Genomic DNA, 25,393 nt, shown 5'->3' on the forward strand with positions numbered 1-25,393 from the left:
TGAATCATTAGGGAGCTATTCTGAAAACAAAGGATAAGAAAACTTAACCCAGAAGCCACCTTCATAAGGTCATTCATAATTTTATTTTGATTACATAAATATAAACTTATCACTGGTACTCTGTTCCATTTTTTTAGATAGGTTGACCACAACCCCTTATATTGTTATCATTAATTCTGGCGGACATAAAAAAGTATTCCTGACCTGTGCAGTCCAGGTTTCAATTAAAACTGCAAAAAATACAAAAGACGACGGATTGTAAGTTTATTATTTCAAATGCCCGTGTTTTATTAAAGAAATCTACCCTTTCATCTTTATGGTCTCTTGTTACCCCCATGTCCTGTCCATTTCCTTTATTGATTGTACACACAGAAAGATTCTACTATAGTGTATTGTAATCTGCTGTTTTTATGTTTTTACTTTGGGTTGTTATGATTTATTTCATTGTACTCCATTATATGCGCCACAGTTTTATTTTCTCGTGTTTAAGCCAACTACACATTTATATCATCTTGCTAACCCTGTGAGCCCGTCTTTTAGTTTCATTTGGCATGGCATCATTTTATGGCACAGAGGCTAACATTATGCAAATCTCCTTTATTGCGCAGCTCACTGCGGCAACAATTGATCTTTGTTGCTGCTGCTCTCAAGATAAGTACACCTCTCATACTTTGTATGTATGCCTGTTTGAGCATGATTGATTGCTTAAGCGGTGAAACCCCACCCCCCTCCCACCCACCTATAACTGTATACCGTATATTTTATAGTACGTATTTTGTTGGTTTCTGTTTTCTCTTTTAAGGGATCTTTCTATCTTAGTAATACCTCGAGATTCCTGACCGGAGGCTTCCTGCCTCCGTATCCCTTCGTTAATGCCTATCTGCATATAATCGGAGCCGAGACTTCCTGTCTCTACTCCGTATTTCTGAACCTTTCGTATTTTCAATTAAATTGTTTACTTCAACTTGTTCTCCACGTCGGAGTTGGGCGGAAGCTCTCTGCTTCCACAGCAACTTATTTGTCTTCTTTTCTCTGCTTCTTAAGGCAGAGGGAAGCCTTCGCTACATGGAATCGGCATCTTTTAAAGACCGATTCCCGTGAAAAGCGGCACCTTTGTGACCGGCGTCGTCCCGCTCCCATGGCAACCCTATGGCCTGATTAGGAGCTCTAGCTCTAGCGAGGGTTGCCATGACAGTGGGATAGGAACGAACACGCCCGTGATCCGGATCAAGAGACCGGCTCACAGAGGGTCTCGCACTTGTTTAATTTAAAGGGGAGAACACATTCCACTGTAGACACGAGTGTTAGAAGTGACTCATCCTTCCTTGGCAATGCAGTGAGTCACCCTCTTCCTCTCCGCGCCGGTTAACCCTCGAGGACAGTCGTTACCAGTTTAGCTGACAAAGCTGATAAAAAAAAAGATAGAAGGGCAAAAGGTCACACAGACCCCTAAAATAGAAGGAGGACACTGACAACCAGCCCAAATCTAAGGTAAAGCCCTTAGCAATGCCCGACAGCCTTTTTATACAAGTAGACAAATGCATTACAGCAATTAGAGGGGCCATTTTGTTAACTGAGCAACTTAATTTGTGATTTTGACAGTTGGAACCTGATTAACTGCTAGGACAGCTGCTTTCGACCACCAGCTTCCTGTCTTAGAATCTATACTAATCGGTATGTCCACTGAACCCTCAACTAGCTCCATGGAAGATAGGCTGCAGGGACTCATTAATAAGGCCCTAGATTGGGTGATAGGGTCATTTGATGACACCATTAACAAGAAATTGAAGGTTCTATCTAAAAAAGGTTAGCCAGTTACTGGACGCCCGAGGAGGCTATGGTGGTGGATAAAACCCAAAGGAAGAGAGCTACAGTTGATTGCCTTCCTAAGGGTGCTAAAAAGGCCAAGACTTGTAATCCACTGACTTCACACTGTGGCGGTGACAGAGACAGTGCCTTGGGCACAACAGATGGGCAGGAAAAAGGCCCGGTGCTACCCATACCCATCGATAGTGACGATGGTCCGGAGGATGAGATTAATCTATCTTGAGGATACCCCCATTTACCCCAGAGATCCACGCCAGTGGGCTCAAAGAGCCATTTGGTAACGCCAATAATACACTCTCCAATGAGAGAAGAAAAAGTGTTCTATTGAAAAATGACCCCAAGCTGGCGGAACTGGCTAATAAGGAAGGGGGAGCTGCCTCCCAAGGCCTTTTCTTTGGGGAGGAATTTATCAAGGAAATGGCTAAATATGTGGGAGTATTTAATTCTATACAGAAGTCCCAAATCAACATATAGAGAGTCTTCCATGACAAGGTTTTTGGCAGGGCCGGGAGAACACTGGGTCGGTTCCTCGTCCGTGGCCAGAACTCATCAAGACCCTACATGGGACGGGAAGCAAGATCCTCCCAAGCAGGTTTTGCAAGCCACTCATCCTTCTACCTTCAGTAGCAGAGATTTCGAGGCAGAGGCTTCAGAGGCGAGCAGAGACAAAGAGGGTTTTCAGCAGGTAATGAAAGACCCTTCAGATACCCCTATAAAGGTAAGAGGAAGACTAGCACAATTCTGTGGGAACTGGAATATCGTGATGGTGAGTCAGAATGATTGGGTCCTGGATACAGTGAAAGGGTGCAAGATAGAGTTAATAGACTTACCAATACAGAGGACGTTATCCGGAGAGATAATCTTCTCACAACAAGATTCAATCCTAGTGGCAAAGGAGGTAAAATACTTATATACCAAAGGAGCAACACAAGAGAGAAAAGAGTTAGGCTTCATCAGCAATGATTTCCTAGTGGAGAAGAAAGACAAAGGGATGAGACCTGTAATAAAGCTAAAAGAATTGAACAAATGGGTGGTTTACCACCACTTTAAAATGGAGGGAATTTACCCACTCGGAGACGTACTGAGAAAAGGGGACTGGTTAACTCGTCTAGACCTCAAAAATGCATACCTCACTATCCCTATCTGGCCTCCACATCAGAAATTTCTCCAGTTCACGTGAGAGGGCAAACTCTGGCAGTTCTGCAGCCCCCCCTTCGGTCTTTCATCAGCCCTCTTGAGTTTCCGCAAGGTACTACGCCCAGTAGTCGGGTGGCTAAGAGCAAGAGGGATAAGACTGTTGTTGTTTCCTAGACGACATACTAATAACGGCCCAATCCAGAGAAGTGGCGTCACAACACAGATCCCACAATAAAACTCTTGGAACACCTCGGTTTTATCATAAAGATGAAAAAATCATCAATAACTCCAAGCCAGAACACTCGGTTCCTGGGTTTTATCATAAATACAGTTCAAGCATTGTTAAAATTACCTGGGGAAAAATTAAGGAAAGTTCAAAAGGAGTTCAGGAAAATACAAAAATAAAAGAGGGTTTCCCACTGAGAACATTAGCAAGGGTACTGGGTCTCTTGTCCTCTACGATCCCGGCCATTTAAATGGTCCCCCTGCATTACTGGGCCCTTCAGAGACTCAAGGCCAAAGCATTGAGACCGAACCAATCCTATTCCCAGATAGTATTCCTGGACTCAGACGTGAGGAAAGAACTACTCTGGTGGTTGAGGAATGCAGAGGCATGGAACGGCAGAGCCATTTTTGGGGAGGAACCTGAGATAATCAGACGCGAGCTTAGAGAGATGGAGTGCGACATGTGGCGACTCATCGACAGGGTAACGATGGACATAACAGGAGAAGGAGTTACATATTAACTGCCTAGAACTATTGGCAGGCTCCTTTGCAATTTTCAGCTTTACCAGGGACTTAATGTAGTGTTCGGTCATGCTTTGCATGGAGAATGTATCTGCAGTCAGATACGTGAACAAAATGGGGGGATCCAACTTCAAAGGGTCATCGGACCTAGTCAAGAATTTCTGGGCCTACTGCCTCAGCAAGGGTATCTCAGTGATTGCCGAACATATCCCGGGTCTGAACAACGGGGTCGCAGACTGGTTTTTCATGAATTTCAGAGATTCCAGCAACTGGAGACTAGACAGGGAAATCTTCTTGACCGTTCAGGCGATATGGGGACCCTTTGGGATAGACCTCTTTGCAGACAGACTGAACAGTCAACTACCGAAATTTTTTAGCTGGAGGTCGGACTCTCAGGCCTTGGGGGTGGATGCCTTTTTTCAGAATTGACAAGGACTAACACCTTATGCTTACCCTCCATTTGTCATGCTACCAAGGCTACTACTTCAAGTTTGCAGGAACAGGGAGGTAACAGTAGTAATAACACCCCTCTGGAGGTCTCAAGCATAGTTCCCAATCCTGATGGAAATGAGTATAGACCTACCAATCTGAATACCAACGTTCGAGGAAATAATTATAGGTCCTCAGGAAGAATGTCACCCCCTTGTACAGCAGGGCCTTCTGCTGTCATTGATGGCCTGGAGTTTCAGGAGACAGTGGCAGATGCAAGGACTTTGGGAAAATGCTTCCAGACTCCTAACAGAGTTGTGGGCACCTGGCACAAGAAAAGCGTATAGACTGGCTTGGCAGAAATGGGTTTGTTGATGTCTTCGAAGGAACTACAATCCCGTTTCAGCTGATCTAGTACATGTAATTAACTATCGATCTGAGATTTTCGTATCGGCCCTGTCCTACCGGATAGTTAATGTCTACAGATCAGCCATTGCAGCAGGCCATTGCTTCGTAGATGGAACCTCCATGGGTCAAAACGTATTAACTAAGAAATTAATGAGATGTATGCGTGTTTTAAACCCACCTTCCGCTATATACACTGCCCTATGGGGCGTTAGGGATGTCCTTCGAGTGATTACAAGCTGGGGCAAGAACTCTGGTCTATCCCTAAAACAACAGTCAACCTCGGTTTTCTACCACTTCTTTTCACAGAATGAATGATTGTGTGTGGTGAAGTGCCTGATCGAATACGAAAAAAGGCCTGCAAGATTAAGAGGAAATGTTGAACAATTATTAATATCCCATAGGTCTCCCCATAGAGAAGTTTCCTCACCCACCTTAGCAAGATGGGTGAAAGATGTTATGAAAGAAGCAGGAATAGATATATCCATATTTGGCGCACACTCCCTTAGAGGAACTTCAGCTTCAAAAGCTTTCATTTTGGGTGGAGGTCTACTAGACATCCTTAGAGCTGCGGACTGGTCCAATAAAAGTATCTTCAAAAGCTGTTACTTTATACCTGTAACAAGTGCAATTGATATTGTGCTGAACACACTTTAAACTTGCATAATGTTAGCCTCAGTGTCATGCCATAAAATTCAGATTTTTCACAGCCTGGTGGGCAGAAAATCTGGATTTTATTAAAGACACTGAGGCTAAGATTATCCCTCCACTAAATACCCACCCTTGGGTAAATAACTAAAGTGGATCTTTTTGTCTTTCAGATTAGAAATTCCAAAGAACTGATGGATCATTATGCTGAAGTTAAGAAAAAAGAAATTTAAAGTTATCTTGTCCAACTCCGCTGCACCAAAGAAGGGATAAAACTACGTGTGGAGGGACTTTATACACTGTTAGAATGTTTTTGAAGTTCTAGATCTCTAATTGTTGCTGCAGTAAGCTGCGCAATAAAGGAGATTTGCATAATCTTAGCCTCCATGTCTTTAATAAAATCCTGATTTTCTGCCCACCATGCTGTGAACAATCTACATTCTCCTCTTATTCTTTTAAACTACTTATACCACAGATACATTGATACAGGCACTCACTGTTGTAGTGAAGAAATCTCGTACTCAGAGTGAATCATTTGAAGATTTAATGTAGCAAACAGCACCACAAGAAAGCATGTCCACCAGCCACAGGAACAGGTTAATAACTGCCTCCCAAGAACTCTCCCCGGCACGGACCCAGACTCTAGAACATCCATAGAGTCTAACCAGGGTCCGTGCCCAAACAAGTTTACATATGAAATATAATGTGCTCGCGCTACGCGCAATGGTAAACACAACACATCTTCCCCTCTTTAAACAATAAAACAAAAAAAAACAAAAAAATAGGTAAATAAATTACGGATGCAACTTCCTTTGGATAAGAGTTACAAAATCTGACAACCACACAGGTTTTTTACGCAAACGTTTGGTCTCATGACCGTTCGCATCATCTTGGAATGCACCAGAATTGACCGGAACACAGGGTAACACAACTTCATCAATATTACTTTGACATACATCATGGTTGCAATCAACACTGTTATTGTTGCAATTCTCAACTTCAGAAATCTCCTCAGAGATGCCTTCCAGAACTTGACTTCTCGTAGGAGAAGAGTGAACCTCCTTATATAATTTTCTGTCACCTTTAAGCACAGCAATTTTGTTCATATTCCACACCTTACCATTAGAAAGTCTAACAGCATTCTTCAAAACTTCACTAACTTCATAAGGACCCATAAATTGGCTATCCCCTTTGGAAGCTTTCCATGGTTTTCTAACTTTCACTAGCATTCCTACTTTTATGTTTGATAGTGGATTAGCTCTTCCCTTAAGGTTAAAGCTATGCTTATTTACAAAATGTGATTTTTCTAACCTCTTTGTCACCTTATCAAGATCGATGCGGCATTTAGTGGATGAAATAAGCCAAGCAGGATTGACCTTAGTTCTAGGTAGTCTACCTCTCATGATTTCAAATGGGGTACATTGGGTCATGTCATTAGGGGTAATCCTGTACTTCCACATGGTCTTCATTACTTGATACTCCCACTTGCAGTCACTCACACCAACCATTTGAATAGCAGCTTTAAGTACTCTATTAAACCTTTCTATTATGCCATTACCACTAGGATTGTATAGTGAAGTAGTGCAATGGCTGACTCCAGTTTTACTGAAATATTCTTTTGCCTTATTGGATAAAAACTGTACGCCATTATCAGTGATCACACGTATGGGTAAACCCTCAGCCGTGAACACTTCATCTAGGAACAGTAGAACAGTATCCGTGTTAACTTTCTCCACTACCTTTATCACAGGCCATTTAGAAAATAAATCAATTGTAGCCACAATGTATTTGTTTAAAGGACCAATGGGACCCATAATTTCCATTGCGATGGATTCCCAGGGGCCATCAGGAATAGGGTGTCCTTGCATAACAGGTTTCAAAGTCTTCAAGGACTTATCAGCATTTGCACATTGGATGCAATCTCTAACAATACGTTCCACACATATATCTAGGCCAGGCCACCAGAATGTACTTTTGACAGACTGTTTTGTCCTAATGATGCCGTTATGGGCTTCATGGCCATGTTTAACAATAATTTCCCTCAATCCTAAAGGAGGAACAGCTTTATCACCTCTCCATATAGTAGAATCGAAACAAGATAATTCCTCTTTCACCTCCCAAAAATGTCTTAACTCGGGAGAAAGGTTTTTCTTAGCTGGCCATCCCTCAATTAGGTACTTTTGAACCTCCTGTAAAACCTTATCTTTGAGAAATTCCATGTTCCACACCTCAATCTTAATGGGTGGTACTCCCTCATCGTGAACTAAAGCAATGTGAAAATCATCCCAAGTATTGTGAATACACTCCTTCAAGGGTAGGGGAAGTCTGGATAAAAAATCTGCTGTAACATTATCTCGACCTGGAACATAAATCATCTTATATATGAAATCTTGTAACCTCATAGACATACGTGCAATCCTAGCAGAGGCTTTAATCAATCCCTCAGTAGTAAGTAACCGCACAAGGGGTTTATGGTCGGATCTAACTTCGCATTCTTTTCCCCAGACAAACACTCTAAAGTGCTCTAGAGCCCACACTACAGCTAAAGTTTCTCTTTCAATATTTGAGTATTTCTCTTCTGACGGGGTTAAAGCTCTAGAAGCATATGCAATGATAGATTCATTACCCTTCACTCTTTTCTGGGACAAGACAGCGCCTAAACCCTTTGCGCTAGCATCAGTTGTGACAATGCAAGGGAGTTGGGGATCAAAATTATTCAATGCAGTGGCACTGCTAATGGCAGATTTGACATCTGTAAACTCTTTCTCACACTCAGAGTCCCACACGAATTTGCACTTGTTCTTCAAAAGCTGTCTGATATTAAATACTCTGCCAGAGAAATTTCGTATATATTTGGAGTAAAATTCTGTCAACCCTAGGAAAGATCGGATATCGTCTTTAGACTTAGGAGATGGAGCAAGTTGGATGGCTTCCACAAGATCAGGCTTAGGTTTGCCACCATCGGCACATAAAGTGTGCCCCAAATAATTAACAGAATTAACTCAAAATTTACACTTACTGTGTTTCACTGTAAGGCCATTTACCGATAATTTGCTAAGAACAACCTCGAGGACTTGATCGTGAGAAGGTTTGTTGTCACTAAACACAAGAATATCGTCCTGGAAACAAATAACATTTTTGCAATCACCAAAAATATCATACATTACCCGCTGAAAAACTGCCGCAGCTGAGGCAAGACCGAATGGCATTCTCTTAAACTGAAAACAACCAAACGGCGTGACAAAAGCAGTGTACTTCCTGCTATTTACATCCAAAACAATTTGGCGGTAAGCAGACGATAAATCGATGCATGAAATTTTTTTCGCTCCGGCTACTAAGGAAAACATTTCAGAGATGCGGGGAAGGGGAAATTGGTCAATGACAATGTTATTATTCAAATGGCGCAGGTCAATACATAATCTAATGTTGCCATTGGAACGTCTGGCCACCACAATGGGAGAAATCCATTCAGAAGATTCTACTCTCTCAAAAATATCACTCTTAACTAACTTTTCAATTTCTTTTTTAACTTCATCTCTAACTGTGATGGGAATGTTCCTAGCTTTGAAAATCTTTGGGCACGCATTTTCTTTTAAAATAATTTTATGCTTAAAATTAATCAATTCCCCAATGCTGTCCTTGAAAACATTGGGAAACTTGTTCAGTATAGAACTACCACACTGATCAGATTCTCCAATGACCATTACTGGATTGGGGCTATTAGGGTTGAGGATGATACCAAGTTTCCCTTGCTCAAACCACCCTAGGACAGAAGGCCCCTGTTTGGATATGTATAGTTTGGCAGTGCATTCACGGTCCTTGAATTTAAATACCAATACCCTGAATCCAAGAATATCGATTCTTTCACCTGAATACCCTTGCGGACTAATGTCTCCAGGATACAACACAGGACCTAGTTTATCTATAAACTTGGATTTCCACACATTCTCATTAATTATGGAATAAGGAGACCCTGAGTCCGCATAAATTTGTAGTTGTACCCCTCCAATAGTCATTTCACAGATAGTTTTTTTTTTTATCACACTATTGTCAATATTCAGGATAATAGGAAGACCCTCCGTGATGTACAACATGTAAGATTTTTCAAACTCTTCTTTGTTGTCGAAGTCATTGTCACTAGATTCTCCATCTTCCACGCTCCGTACTTTTTTGCTTTTGTTTTTTCTACAAGCTTTAGCAATGTGGCCAACTACACCACAGACAGAACACCTTTGTTTAATCGCTGGGCATCCCTTAAAATTCGCCAAATGCGAGCTGCTATCACACCTGTAACATCTAAATTTGCATGAGTCTGTAGCATTTTCTTTAACAAGTTTTTTTTTTTTGTAAACTGGTTTGGTTTTAGTTTTAACAATCTTGGAAACGGTGTTGCTTACTTTGCTATTTTCCTCAACTTTAACATTCACTTGTTTTGCGCTTCTGCTGGACATTTCTGCTTTTCTAACAATCGCAAGGATGTCCTCCAATTTTGAATCACCATTGACCCAAAGCCTATCCTGGATAGAAGTGTCTTTGATGTGCATGACAACCTGATCCCTTATGAAATCCTCTTGTAGATTTCCAAATTGACAATCCAGAGAAAGAGTTCTTAACGCGGAAACGTAATTGTCCACAGGTTCATCAGAATTCTGTTTCCTCTGGAAGAATTTATATCTCAGTATGCCAATGCATACTTTTGGTGAAAAATAACGGTCAAAATCATTGACAGCTGCGGTAAAAATATTTTGATCAGAGCCGCCTGTAGGTCTAGACATTTGGTTGTAGGCCTTGAGACCGTCTGGACCCACTGAGTGTAGGAAGATACCTTTCTTTTCTGCAGGAGACATTTTTCCTTTTACATCTAATGTCTCTATATAATTAAGAAAATAGGCTTTCCATTCCGCCCATTCCATACAAGGATTACCTCCCGCTGCCCAAAAGCACTGGGGGGGGAGCTAAATTGTAATTTTGGGCGTTAGCCATTATCGTTTCCAAGAAGCAAGAAACGAAAAAAACCCAAATACTATTCAAACTGTGAGGATTTTTAACTAGCCAGTAACACAAATGACTTAAATGTCTTTAAAACCAGCTTAAACAGACATTGAACAAAAACAAGTTAAAATGGTTCACACAATCTCCACCACATTGTGTAATTTAAAAACGAGAATTCGCTCTGTAAATAAGCAGTACCTTTGAATTAAAAAAAATCGTGAATCTGCAGTCCCGATCTCCTGTTGCTAAGCGATGAAACGCTAACTCCGATGAAATTGACGAAGAACAAAAAAAAATGGCGCCACGCTGCTTGCGTGCGTGAAGAGCATAGAGAGGAAAGTTCAGAGCGTTGCTGGTGCTTCCTGGAGACGTCAAGCGTGCGCACGTCACAGTGAAGAACAGCCAGCCGTAGCAACAACGGAATACCGAGCACTCGGTAAGTATGAAAAAATTGTGAATTTCGTGTAAAATTCACTTAAAATGTCCCTGGGCAAGATAGGCGCTTCCTGAAAAGGGGTCCAAAGTCGTATTCTTGCGCCGGTGATGAAGCTTACGTTTAGAATCGAAGAGGAGCTTCTCACCATGCACGCGAGTTCGTTTTTCCTTCCTTATTTCTTTTTAATAGTGGTGCTGCTAAAGGTTCGCTCGTCGTCAAGTTTGTAGTGAAGAAATCTCGTACTCAGAGTGAATCATTTGAAGATTTAATGTAGCAAACAGCACCACAAGAAAGCACGTCCACCAGCCACAGGAACAGGTTAAAAACTGCCTCCCAAGAACTCTCCCTGGCACGGACCCAGACTCTAGAACATCCATAGAGTCTAACCAGGGTCCGTGCCCAAACAAGTTTACATATGAAATATAATGTGCTCGCGCTACGCGCAATGGTAAACACAACAACTGTGCTTTCATTATCAAACTGGGTACTTGTTTCGACGTCAAGCAATATATAAGTACCTAGCTTGACAATGGCAGCATGGTGAGCGCCCGTATCGATGTAATTGTATTTGTGGTATCAGTAATTTAAAAGAAGGAGAGGAGAATTATGCTATGTCAAATGAAACAAAAAGACGAGCTCACAGGGTTAGCAAGATGATATAGAGGGAAATGTGTAGTTGGATTAAACATGAGAAAGAAAATCTGTGCCGCATATAATGGAGTACAATGGAATAAATATGCAGTCTCAAATAATAGTTTCACATTGTTAAAGTCTCCCCTCACCTCAACCGTAAACCAAATTGTAATCCATGACCCCCATAGGTGGTTCATCCAAATGCGGAGGTTCAGGCAAACTGGATGTTCTTTGGATATTTTAGATGCATTATCCAACTATGTATGTTTCATTTATTTTGCAGCAATTGATAAAGGCATTGGAGCCGAAAAGCGTCTTGCTAAAAATAAATAATAGATTTTGGATTGTGAAATGCACCATATTGTTCCCGTATTATTTCCCTGTCCCAGGGAGACTTGTTTTTTGCATACAGCATGATTGCATCCTCACGAACGGAGAACTCACCCAACAAGAGTTCGGCAGTTTCATGACGGACCTTTTGAAACGAATTACATGGGGACTACTACCAGAACCACCACAATTTGAAGGAATGATGCATGGGAGTCATGGATGTGATTTCAGACGAGCGGGTGTATACGGCGGTGTGCCAGAACCTGTGGAGTTCCCCAGGTCCAGCATTGTCGCCAGCTTTATTTAACATCTATGTTACACCTCTGGCCGTGCTGACTAGGGCTCATGAAGCATATTGTGGGATGAATGCATCCGAATTACCTTAAACTAAACACAGGTGAAATGGAGGTCAGAGAGTTTGGCAATGGGACAATGCTCTTGAATCAATTCTGGTGGCCAGCAGAAGCAGGTCAATGTCCTCTACACGCAGCAAAGATCAGGAATCTGGGATTCCTGTTAGATGACCAATTAAACTTCGGAGGTCAGATTAACCAGCTGACATTTTCATGCTTTTTCCTACTAAAAACCTTGCACAAAATGTTGCCTAGACCATAGGAAATCTAATGTAGTTGCTTTCATTCTTTCACGAATTGACTACTGTAACACCCTTTTCTTAGGCATAAACAAACGCCAACTGCTAAAACTGCAATCCTTCCAAAATGCTGCAGCTGGAATGCTGCTCACCATTTCAAAGTACCACTATATTGCCAGCAGCATTAGGAAGCTTCATTGACTTCCGGTTCAGCAGTGCATTGAATTCAAGATACAATGCCTTGTGCATAAAGCTCAGTATGGTGGTGGAGCAGTCGACCTACAACAACATTTTCACTGGTGCTTCCCACGGCATAGTCCAGGTACCCAAAATATAAATGGCGAGACAGGGAGGCAGAAGCCTGTCCTATCGAGCATCCAAGCTCTGGAATGAATTACAACCTACCAGACCCCTGTTTAGGAAAATGCTTAAGGCCTGGTTATTCCCCTTACAGTAATGAGACTGTTAGACCGGGGATTCTCGGTTGGCTGAGGTAGGTACCTTAGGCCAAATAGGGACCCTCGTTTCCACATCAGGGTAAAGGAAGGACACCTTCTCAGATAGCCCCCGCTCACCCCCTTGGTAGCTTGGCACGAGCAGCCAGGCTTATCTTCAAGAAAATGTGTAAAGTATTTGCAACCACGCTCACAGCAACCCAATGATGACACCACAAATGTACTCCACACCAGTTTCATAAAAACGAGTATAAATGTATATAAAAAGATATACGATAAGACCACGCGATATAAATCCAACATATGCGTATTTGTAATATTCCTTGTGGCCGGTTGTTAGGCCAGCCAGCCCTTGTAAGTTCTGGCGATATTAATGAGCACTTCTAAACTTTCCACTGCAGTTCTAATGCAATGTTATGCAGTTCTTAATGCTAGAATCAGGCACTTTGCAATGTAAAAATAATGCAAAGCATAACGCAACATCAGGTAGTTCGGTAGGCAGGAATAATGCAATGTGTAATACGACTATCAGATAGTAGTTATGCAGAAATAATACAATGCGTGATACACTCCAGCACCGATCACGGTGCCTTAGGCGGTCTCTCTTCCACTCGTGCTGACTCGCAGTCAGCCTCTGTCAATAGTTGCCTCCACACGTGTATGTGTGGGGGCAACTGTTGACAGAGGCTGACTGCGATTCAGGAGGCAACCGGGCCGGAGCAGCTCCGCACTCTGGCCCCGATACTGCCACTCCTTTGGCAAGTACGGGCCGCAATACGAGCCGAAGCAGAGGCTTGTGCTACAGGAATGGGAGAGGCAGAGAGTGTCTCCCTCCGAGCCTGCACCCTGCTCCAGGCGTCGACACACGTTACCTGGGGGGTGCAACCTCGCTTTCCTTTCCTCTTCCAGCGACTTGGGCCTCCGATGCAATCTTTGTGAATTCCGGGCTGTGGGACTCGAGCACTCCCTCGACTAGGTTGGTTCGAGGTCCCGCTCTGGCAACGGCGGGCTTGGGCCGGCGGCTCAGCTCTTCTGGGGCTGCCGGTCCGGGCAGCTGATGCTAAGAAGATCTCAGGCTGTCACAGGGCACACGCACACAGCGTCTCTGAGACTCACTTGAGCTTCGGGTGCACTATCACAGGGCACTCCTCACGAAGATCTCAGGCTGCACGAAGCACACGCACATAACATCGCTGAGACTCACTTGAACGTCGGGTGCACGATAACAAGGCAATCCTCACGAAGGTCTCAGGCTGCACAAAGCACACGCACACAGCGTCGCTGAGACTCACTTGGACTCCGGGTGCACAACAACAAGGCAATCCTCACAAAGGTCTCAGGCTGCACAAAGCACATGCACACAGCTTCGCTGAGACTCACTTGGACTCCGGTGCACACGATCCCAGGACAATCCTCACGAAGGTCTCAGGCTGCACAAAGCACTCGTACACAGCGTCGCTGAGACTCGCTTGGACTCCAGGTGCCCACGATCACAGGGCACTTCTTACGAGGGTCTCAGGCTTCAAAAAGTACACGCACACAGCGTCGCTGAGACTCTCCTGGAAACTTTTGTGTTAATGAGTTTCCGCAACAGGGAGCCAGCTCACCTCGGGCCCTTGGGGATAAGTTACTTCCGGACACAGCACACATAAAAGTCCTTTCAAGCAGGGGGACACAGCACACAGCAAAGTCCCTTTAGCCTGTCCTTGGTTAAAGCAGCAAACTGCAGGCCAGCCCCAGAACACACAGCAAGGGTGAGTCCTTTCCTTCAGTCTCTTCAGCTGTTTCTTCCTTGGCAAAGGTTCCTCTTGACCACGAAGTAGCTTCGGTCTTGTTCAATCTTGATCAATCCATTTTCTCCAAATTCAGGGGCTTCAGCTCTCATAGTTATACCCCTAAATGTCTTTGAAGTCTTTGTGTTCAAGGGGGCACTGCCCCCTGTTGAAACCAGTTCTGGGTGCCTCCCTGCCAGTGACACCTTTTTCCTTTGATTAGTGGGGGTCTGGATTTACAATCACTCAGCAGGAGATGGGACAATTGTTTTATGGCAGCAACCCAGGCCTCTTCACCTCTAGGGGCTACTCCTTCCCTTACACTCCAGATGCAGGTCAGCCTGTTGCTGTCTCACCTCCTCCCCTGGGTCAAGACATTCCCCAGATCCTATCACTTTCAAATCCAGGTAGACACACACAGAAATGTTAGAGCACAAAAACCCAGCCACTTCTACAAGAATGCCTTCTAAACACACAATGCAAACACCTACTTCATAAAAAATGTGTTATTACATTGTGAGTTCAGGCACACTAAACTTCACCTCTCCATCTTAAGCCTTTGGGAAGATAGGCTGGAAAACATATTACACAGCCCCCGCCCCGTTCTATCCTATGGGCAAGATGGCCTTTCCACAGTGAGAAACGAAATGGATAATATTTCACTGTCAGGACATGATACACACCTTAGTACATGTCCTACCTTTCACATGCACTGCACTCTGCCCTGGGGGTACCTTGGACCTACCATAGGGGTGTCTGATGTGCATAGAGAGGGAAGGGTAAAGTCTGGCAAGTGGGTGCACTTGTCAGAACAATGGCAGGCCTGAGTTCACTCTTTAAGGCTACTGGTGTGGGTGGCACAATTAGTGTTCCAGGCCCACTAGTAGCAGTTGCATTACCAGCCCTGGCACACATATTGCACTTTACTAGTAGGGCAAATATCCCAATCATAGACAACCAATTATCATTACTCTTTATACAGGGATCACTTGCACTTTGACTCTGATCAGCAGTGGCAAAGTGCCCAAAGCATCTAAGTTAGCAACACCATGTCAGAAAAAAGGTCTAGGGGGGAAGCAAAAAGTTTAGGGAACTTTAGCCAAAAAGACCAACAGCGACTCTCACCCATCTCTAACTCGTTCCTTGCTCCAGCGCCAAGACGCCTCGCCATTCATTTGCTTTATAAGTTCCTTACTTAGTGCCTGAGGAACAGCAAGAGACTATGTTGAATATTTGCTCCTGAGAATGATGGGGAAGCGGCTCATAGAGAGTGTGACTGTTATTGAGAAAACATCTGTATAAAGCCAGTCGAATGGTGGAATTATGGTACAGTATTGTCTTTCGTGTTAACACCCATTAAGGATTTGACATTGTTTTGATGGTAAATTGTCTATAAGCATATATCAATGAAGCCGGTATGGTGATATACTAAACATTGAGACATTACATCCAAGATGACGGCCAAAATATGGTATTTGACCTAGACAGCGTAGTTCTCTCTCTGCCTCTCTGCCAACCGCCCATAGCAGTGTTCTTTGGATATTTTAAATGCATTATCCAACCATGTATGTTTCATTTATTTTGCAGTAATTGATAAAGGCATTGGAACTGAAACGGGTCTTGCTAAAAATAAAGAATGAATTTTGGATTGAGAAATGCACCTGCGTGTTCCCATATTATTTCCCTGTCCCGGTGAGCCTTGTTTTGTGCATCCAGTGTGAGTCCTTCCTTATGAATGGAGAACCCACCCAAAAAGAGTTTGGCAGTTTCTTGATGGACCATTAAAAGAAAAAAAGAAAAAAAAAATATATATATATATAAAGTTTGATCTACAAACTTGTATTATGAGGCCAAGAATAATGATTTTTTTTTCTCTTTTAGATATTATATAATAGGTATTAATATGTCCTGAAGAAAGTGGGGTGAATCATTGTATGTACTAGTGAAACGCAGCGTTGACCGAAAATACCATTTGTAATAAGTGTTTTTAACATGTTTTTATGATACATGAATTCTAATAGTGTTTTTAAATTGAGAAACAGAAAGATATATTTGTATAAGACAATAAGGGGTTTGGATTGTGTATTAAATGTGGAGAATTTGTGTTAATATGTAGATAAAAAAAAAAAAGAACATGTTCTAAACCGGACGGCAATAAATACAAATTTAACGTATTATTTTCATATGTAGTAGAAATTGTTGTAATGTTTAATAATTTTTGGATTAGGCTTCTTTCATGGTCCACATAAGTGATTAGTGCATCTTCTGATCTTTTTCTATAGCATTCTCATACTCCAGTCAAGTTGCTGCACAAAAGGGAATTTGTTGTTTAGCGCTGAACTCCAGTTATAAAGCTCTTTTAAATTTGCAAAAAGCTTCAATAACTTTTAACTCGTGTGCACTTGTTATGACGCAAGCTTTTTCGTATACATTAATTACTGTTTCTTATAATTTTTTAGGAGAGTACCCTTTCAGGGGGGAACCATCATGGCCCTGTTGAAGCTCTGAAACAGATGTTATTTAATCTGCAGACGGTGCAGCAGAACTTTGCCCGTGACCAATCGGCGGAAGAAAATGTAGAGATTAAAAAAGTAAGGATGTCTTCCCTGATGGTGACTGATTGTTTATTGTTAACCAGTGCGTTTAGGAAGCAGTTGACCTCATACCAGTTTCAGTTTCTTTGTCTGTGGGTGGAGACAAACATATTTTATTTGATACCGTATTTAGATGTTATTACAAAACGCGTCGATTTAACACGTATATATTACACTTTCACTTCAAGTGAAACCTCTTGAACTTTTCTCCTTCACACAGAACAGTGAAGATAATTATTGCAAACACGTAATTGCTACATGATGAGTGTTATCCTGAACTCAAATTGGTGACTGCTGTATCTTCTCCATCTTGCTGTTTTTATCATCATGGTTGTGTTCATAGATAGTAAACTCTTCGTAATAGAGGAAGAAGGGTTAGGAGGCAATAAAGTGGCTGAATCGAGCACAATACCAGTTAGTAAAAGACTACAAGAATGGATTGTACAGAATGTAATGTTTGTAGGCCGACCTTTCCTTAGGAGTAGTTTAATTGCATAGATAAAAGATTTGTAATAAAGTGTGTAAGTTAAAGGGTTACTTCGGTCTTGTTCTCCATCTATAGAAATTTCCACCAACTTTTGCTGGAATCCGCTTCATTTTGCTATTTAAAACCAATAACTTGACCTATGAACTTAGTGTGCTGCCTTTTGTTCCCATCTGCGCCACGATCTGTCTGTTCATGTCTCCATTACCTATTGAGTGTGCTTACCCATACTTATGTGCCCACTCACTATACACTTCTGTTCTTGGCAACAAGTGAGGCTGGTCATTTCCTTCTGGTTACCACATTGATTTTATTTGGTGGATTATTTTCTGTCATTTTTCTCTTCTCTATAAGACGATGGAAGGGGTGCGTAGCACTACTTGCTGAGTACAAACTTGCCTCTCTGTGGTGGGTAGTTTAGTCAGTAGCTTGCAACTTGTACTACCAGCCGAGGTAGCGTTTTTCACAGAAGCCACAAAATACCCTGTGGCTTCTAGCCACTGAGGGTTAATCCTTTGAGGGTAAGACTGCTAAGTAACATTTACCCCAGCTTCTGGAAATGATACGCTTTGAGAGCCCTTTATTCTTTCTTGGTGTAAAAAATATGCATTTTTAATTGTACACCTTTTAACTAAAGTTTGTTGACTCTTCACATTGTAATTTTCTAATTTAAATTTTATCTTTACCATAGGATTAGCCTACTCCTTTAATCGGGCATGTTTATTGCAGAAAGGGTAGCCCTGCAGTCCTAGTCCTTTTTAGGTCTCGCCTGACCCAGCACATGCGCTGGTCTGACGAGACTTATTGAGAGGGCTCCAAAAAGTGCTACCAGGCCAGCCTAGAGCTACAGTGCATGTGCGAGGGCACGAGCGCTGCGCTTTACCGCGATCACTTTCGCTTTCTTGGCCGCTTTGTTGTTTGATCGTGATCGCGATCACTTTCACGGCCGCTTTGCATAGCCAATAGGTCTCGCTTTTGGGACCTTATAAGTATTTAGTTATGCAACTGTTGCATGGCTAAACACTTATAAGGTCCCAAAGGCGAGACCTTGTTGTAAGTTACCAATGCTTGTTGTAAGTTACCCTCAGTTTTCTGACTCTTCAGCTTGACTCACTTCCAGCTTAACCTTAAAGGGACAAAGAGCAGAGACTGACAGAGCAAGTACTCTCAAGCAAAACTCTCGATTTGGTTTAGAGTTCAAAATGACCCATGTGTGAGATTTATTTGACTGAAAAAAACTCAGAGTTTGGTGAGGTGAAGCTACTGGTCGTAGTTAGTCTAGTGGAGGCGAATGGAAGAGTGCACATCTTACCAGTAGAAACACAATGGTGCCTCACTGTGGAGCATCTCTGTTGAGGGATGGTTAGTGAAGGGCTGGATTAACAGTGGGCCATATCTATTATTATTTATGTACAGCAGCAAATTACCAGGGAGTAGCAGTGAATAGTAGAAAGGGATTGGAATTCATGAGCAAGGTAAAGGCTTGTAGGAGTCCTCTCATCCTATGATCTCAATTTCTCAGTGTGGCATAACCTTGATTTGCGGAAAAATACAACTACAAATTATTGGTGAGGTCGCACTTAGATTACTCAGGCCAGTTCTGGAACCTACATTTCTGAAAAGACTTTGATCACTGTTATATTGGAGAAAAATACACAGGATGCATGCAATAATTAAGTAGAGGAAAATTTGGGATGATTCTGTAACTAAGGGCAAAATAAAAGTTGTCAGGCTATAGTTCTTGGTTGCTGTGCTGTGGCACATGCAGCCTGAATTCACTATAATAGTAGAAAATACCTGGTGTTTAATTAAACTACAAAGGGTGGATGAGAATTACCAATAGAAATAGCCAACATCGGCAAAACCAATCCATCTCAGCTTCAATTTTTAGCGATGCTGTGCAAAGAGGTGTAAAAAGCCTATAACGTGACTGATCAAGTCATTTTGTTGGCATGTATGCATACATAATGACACAGGGGTGTTTATTTTCTTATTTATTTACCGATCCAAGTAGAGTCTGTAAATATAAAAAAGTGACAATGTTAAGGCTTTTTGATGTGTAATAAGCAGGTGGGGGGAAGCAACATAGAGGGCGAGCGAGAAGTACACAACATGGGTGAGACAGCAACGTGGAGCGTGGAGGAGGGAAAAGCACACAGGCAAGAAAATGATATGGAACAGCAGGGAGAATCTCACTGGCAAGAAAGCAAGGAGTGCTGAACCAAAATTAAAAATGAAGGCCTTAAAATTAAGCAGTTGAAGAGTGAGAAGTAATGAGGCCATGCTCTGGAGTTTGTGTAAAACATAACAGAAAGGAAAACCCAGTCAAGCTAACGAATAAGAAGCAAGCAAATGAGAGTGACAATAAGCCAATCTATGGTAAGTAATGGCGCAGGCTCGAAGCACAGTGTATGCTTACAAAAGGTCTTTTCTCAAACAAACAGCCTGCAATCTGGAAAATGAGGCCTAAAAAACTTGACCTTCATAAGTTTTGGGAAACCATTCTCTTAAAAATAGCATAGCATAGCTGAAGACTATAGGTTTTTTGGTGCAATTAGAGTTAAGGATAGAAAATGTCTGATTAGTTTGGACTATGAATTTCTGTGTTTCATTGTAACATTGTTTTGTGTATATTAGTCTTTGACTTTACCATAGAAAAACTATTTGATTTGTATAGGTATTCTACCAGAATATCGACTTTTATATAAAGTCTCACCCTATGTGAGATTATAAAATTGAGGTCAGCTAACTACACTTCTAGTAAATAAGTCAGAACTATCATTACTGGAGTTCAGCCGTAGATCATACACATTAGGAAACACAAAGTGCACAACCTGTTGACAAGGGTTTGCAAAACAAAACAAAGATAGCAGTCTGATATTAAGAGACGGCCAGGGCCAACTTACTTTTGATGACAGGAAAAAGAGCGAGATCTTTAGGGTGTTTTTGATGTCGCTATGCAAGCAAGACTCGAAATCGCATATCAACAAGATGCTCTTTTGCAAATGTAGACTTTACTACAGTAACCAGTGAACAGTGAGAAAACTTGGTAGCCCTGATAGAAAATAAAGAACTGATTGAAACAATAAATACACTTGAAATCCTGAGAAGCCCACAGGCCTGATGGATTTACTAGGGAATTTTATGAGTTTCCAGTTCCACAAGACCTTAAAAAAATATATTAAGAAATAGCTAGAAGAGGTAAGGTTCCAGAAACATGCTCGACACAGAATTAATACTACTGCTGAAATCTGGTAAAGATATAACATTGTGCACTTCCTATAGTCCTGGTTCCTGGTAGCTTATTAAATGTTGGTCACAAGCTATACATGTCGATTCTAGCAAATGCACTGCAAATTATTCTGCCCTATATCCTACATAAAGAATAATGAGGGACTTCCAAACATTCGATAATATACAACGGACAACCCACCTCATTGAAAACATATGGAAGGTGGACAAAGCTGGCCCTCCCGGCACTTGATGCTAAAAAAGGCGGGTAACAAGGTTGTTTGAAAAAGGTAATGTTGGCATTTAATTTGGGAGAGGAGTGGATACATATGTCTATGGTCCCTTATAGTAAACCAACAGGCAAACATAAATGGCATCCTATTGGAAGAAGTTGAGATAGGGCGGCCCAGTTGTGTGCCTCATATTATGTCACCATTTATTTGTGTTATGGCCATTGAGCCCTTGGATCTAGCCATACATAGACTTGAAAAATGAATGGTTTTGGAAGGATGATTTCTAAGGTATCATTGTTTGCCAATATCTTGCTCTCTATTCCAGACCCACTAGTCTTGATTTCACAGCTACTGGCAGTTCTGAAGGAATACAACAGAGCCTTGTGCTATAAGGTGAACCCTAGAAAGTCTGAGATGATGCTGATGCAGACAAGCGGGATAGGGTACAAATACAGGAGGACAGTCCATTTAGAAGGAATGCCCATTCTATTAAATATCGGGGAGTGCACCTCATCACCACTATTAAGGCCCTATACAAAGCCAACATCGCCTCCATAGCAGAGGATATTAAGAGACATCCAAATATAGAATATCCAGTACACCTGTTAATGTATGTGTTATTTGTATCGCGCATGAGTCACCCCGGAGGGCATCCTAGAGCTGAAGCAGGCCCTGGACAGGAAGCAAGTTGAAGAGCCAGGGCTTCAAATCTTACGGAATTCAAGAACTGAAGAGGCGGCTAGGATGTCCAGTTGCAGGTTGTTCCAGGCTTTAGGAGCAAGGTAGAACGCACAACTGCTGGATCTGGTTCTGTATATTCGGGTGTTGTGTGCGAGTCCTGGTGTGAGGCGGGATCTGGTAGGTTTGTGGAAGTTTATGCAATTGTTGAGGAACATGGGGCCAATATTGTGTAAGGATTTGTTTATGTGCTTGAGGAGATTGAAGAGTGCTTGTTTGTGGATTGAGAACTAGTGGAGCTCTTTGAGGTGCTAGGTAATCTGGGTATAGGATGGGTGTTCAGTTGAGCATTGATTCCGGCACAGCGTGCTTTGCTGTAGTCCCACTTGCTGGTGATGAGTGCTTGGGTGACTGTGTGTGTGGAAGCAGGAGACGGAGACTACGTTCACCTGACTGGTCATTGTGAGTTGGTTGTCGATTACCATTCTGTGGTTCTTTGCAGGGGTTGCTAGGAGGGAAGTGGATCTGAGTTCGGCAGGCCTCCAGGCAGAGTCCCAGAGCGAGGTACCTTTGCTGAAGATTACTACTTCCTCTGCAGTTGCTTTTCATCTATCTGGCGACGTTGGTCATGCAGGCAAAGAAATCGGTCCAGGTGTTTGGCAGCTTTTTGGAGAGGGAGAGTATGAGCTGGGTGTAGTAGGATATGATGTGATTTTGTGGAAGTGGATGAAGCTGGCAAGTGGGGTCATGTAGGTGTTAAAAAGGTTGGGTCTGAGTGAAGATCCTTGTGGAACTCTGCAGAGGAGGTTCACTGCATCCGAGGTTAAGGTGGCCAAGCTGACCAGCTGGGCGTGGCCTGTCTGGAAGAAAGCAAATCCAGCCAAGTGTGCCTCCTTGGATGTTAGCTTTGATGGATGGGGTGGGAGACGACGTTCAAAGCTGCGTAAAGTTTCAATAGTTTGAGGACCACAGTGTCACCTCTATTCATGACCATCTTGGCGGGGATGGGAGCAGTCTCTGTACTGCAGTTGAGGCTTAATCTTAATCCATATCGAGTGGTGTTGAGGTGGGTGGCTAAGCGATTATAATTTTTTCCATGGAAGGTATGCCGGTAGTTGGCTAGTGTCTTTGAGTCTGCTGATTTCTTTCTTGAGGACAGGGGAGTACTATGACATATTGCCAGACAACTGGGTAGGTGGCTGTGATGATTGTGTCGTTCACAATCTGGTTGAGGGCTGTGCTGATGGGGCCCAGCCCTTTTAAAACCTGGTGAGCGTAAGGGTTCGAAGATGCTCCCGAGTGTATGGACTGCATGGTTGTTGCAGTTTCTTGAGTAGTGATGGTGACCAGGTCGGTCCTCTGGGTGTTGGTTGAGATGGGCAAGAGGGCTGTGAGAGTGGAAGCATCTGGTTGGGTTTGTAAATGCTGGTGATTTTGTTCCTGAAGAATAAGGGCAGCTGGGCGCACAGGTGTTGAGAAGGGGTATTCATGTGGAGCTTTCTGCTGGAGAGGTAAAGTCTTTCACTATGGTGAAGATTTCCTTGGCACCGTTGGTGTTGCTTTTGATGCGGTCAGTGAGCGCGGAGCAATTAGTGACTCAGATTAACTGATGATGGCGTCTGATGGCAAATTTGTAGATACTCTCGTCCATGTTGTCCTGACTTTGTTTCCATCTGCATTCAAGTTGCCTTCAGTGGCGTTTGGCGAGCCTGAGCTCTACTGTGTACCAGCTTACTTGCAGTCTGGTTCTCCTGGCATTGTTTTTTACTTCAAGTCATTTTTATTGAGTAATAGCAAATGACAAATAGAAATACAATAAAACAAACAATAAGAGATCGCCTAAGTTATAATAGTACAAGTCGTGAAGCACCGGGAAATAATGATGATAATAATAATGATAATAACAATAATAATAATGATAATAAACTATAGTTTGCTCAAGTGCCAGGCCAGGACATTCGCAGCAAATCGCATTAGTACACAGGTAGTCATACAAACACATCTACCACATGAAAGTTGACAAAAGATATAATGCATCATATAGTGTGTCAACTGGAAGGTTATCACAATTGCGGTTGAAGGACTACAGTGGAATGCAGAGAAGCACAGGAGTGTCATTGTAAATGTGGTATTTCTAAAAGGCCTTACAGATTGAGGTGTAGTTTGGGTTTTCACGGGGGGTCATATGAAAAGGATGAGGCGTCAAGGGACTTCCACAATTTCCTGTGTGATTTACGCCAGTTCTCCTGGCATTGCTGACTTTGAGAGGAGCCCAGGTGTTTTACAGACAGTGATCTCGGCGTTGAAGTTGGAGCATCAATTCGGGGAGGTGGTTTTTGTGTTGAGGCTGATGATGTAGGAAAAAACCAGGATGCTTCTGATATCTTTTTCCAGTCCTGTTGTGAAGATTGGGGGGTGGTGTCTCTGTGATGGTGCGGGATTGGTATGCTGAGGTTGACATAGGTGCGTTTGGACCAGGTGATCGTTGTGGGCTTGTCTACTGTGCAGTTGCTGAAATTGGTGAAGGTGGGGTTTAGTTGGTGTCCGGCAGCCTGTGTGAAGCCTTCCACTAACTGGGTGAGTCCAAGGTTGGGCAGGTCCTGTAGCAGACTAGTCATGTTAGGATCTGTGAGGTACTCCAGGTGGTAGTACGAATTCTACAGTGGTGCTACTAAAATTGGCGCATGGTCCATGGGGCAGTAGGCGAGAGTGCCACTTGGGGTGTATTTGTCCGTGATCAGGAGTTTGAAGGTCAAGTATTCCATGTTGCCCATGGTGATGTATTCTTTGAAGCTGATAGCGATTCCACCTCAGTTTTCCTTTTTTTCCCCATCCTGTCTTGCGATCTTCTATACGTGGGGTTTGCTGTGCTGATGACAGGTGCTGACAAGGAAGTCAGCCACATCTCGGTCAGGAAGAGCAGGTCCGCTGAGTGGTCGTGAATCAGATCACAAATTTCTGTGGTGTATTTAGTGAGGGAGCGAGTGGTGAGTATGTAGTACAGGGAGGGGTTTGGTGAAGTGGGGGTCCGGTGTGTGTGGTGGGGTGTTGGGGGTGCGGGAGGGTGCATGTGAAATGCAAGGTGGTGTAGAAGAATGCTCCTTTAGTGTTGAGCAGTAAGGTGTGGCAGCAGTACCTGTAGATGAGACCGAGGTTCAAGGCGTGGGTGGTCATGGGGACGGCAGAATTGGTGGTTGGAGGATATGGAGTGCTTGGCATAGATGGGGCGTGGACAGTTTTGGGGAGTGGAGAAATAGTGCACTTATGTCTGTGATCCCTAAAATATATCTTCCAGGCATGTTCTATGAAAATGGGTCCAATGGCTTTTGAAAACCTACAAAAGCTTTTCCATTCAGTTTATTTTCCCTTAATTTTCCCTCGTGAAACCTCAAGTCTAGCAAAAATAGTCAGTTAGCACAGAAAGGGGAATTATTCTTTCCTGAAATAAAGTGCTACTACAGTGCATCCTGATTGAGGGTGGTGGGAAAGTAGGTTGTGAGGTACTCTGACAACGACTGGGTGCACGTGGACAGGGCAGTGGCGGTTTGATCGATATGGGATATTTTGTTGCTGCCCAAAAAATCTAGGCCATAGAAAATCTACTCAAGAAAACCGAAAACAGTCCCAGGATTTTTGTTTCCGGTCCAGGAAGGACCTGGCCTGGCAGTTCGGGCTGGTCTGTTCACATGAGGAACAGGGTCAAGACTGATTTGCATATGGCTAGGTCCAAACTGAAGGGGCATGGTGAGCGAAAGAACGATGTAAACCCA

The 25,393-nt window shown here is 42.9% G+C and overlaps 1 protein-coding gene across 3 annotated transcripts in view; it reads left to right on the forward strand.

Annotated features, from left to right (window-relative positions):
• Positions 1 to 25,393, forward strand: part of C2_1H18orf54 (chromosome 2_1 C18orf54 homolog) — a 227,928-nt gene that overhangs the window by 136,470 nt on the left and 66,065 nt on the right. For all 3 annotated transcript variants that reach the window (XR_014969719.1, XM_085629948.1, XM_085629954.1), the window contains exon 6: positions 16,863 to 16,994. Coding sequence is in view for 2 of the 3 variants with exons in the window: in XM_085629948.1 (XP_085486074.1) it covers positions 16,863 to 16,994 (132 nt within the window). In the remaining variant the exon portion in view is untranslated. The remainder of the gene's footprint in view (positions 1 to 16,862; positions 16,995 to 25,393) is intronic.

This window comes from Triturus cristatus, chromosome 2_1 (genome assembly GCF_964204655.1).
Source record: "Triturus cristatus chromosome 2_1, aTriCri1.1, whole genome shotgun sequence".
Classification (NCBI taxonomy): Eukaryota; Metazoa; Chordata; class Amphibia; order Caudata; family Salamandridae; genus Triturus; species Triturus cristatus.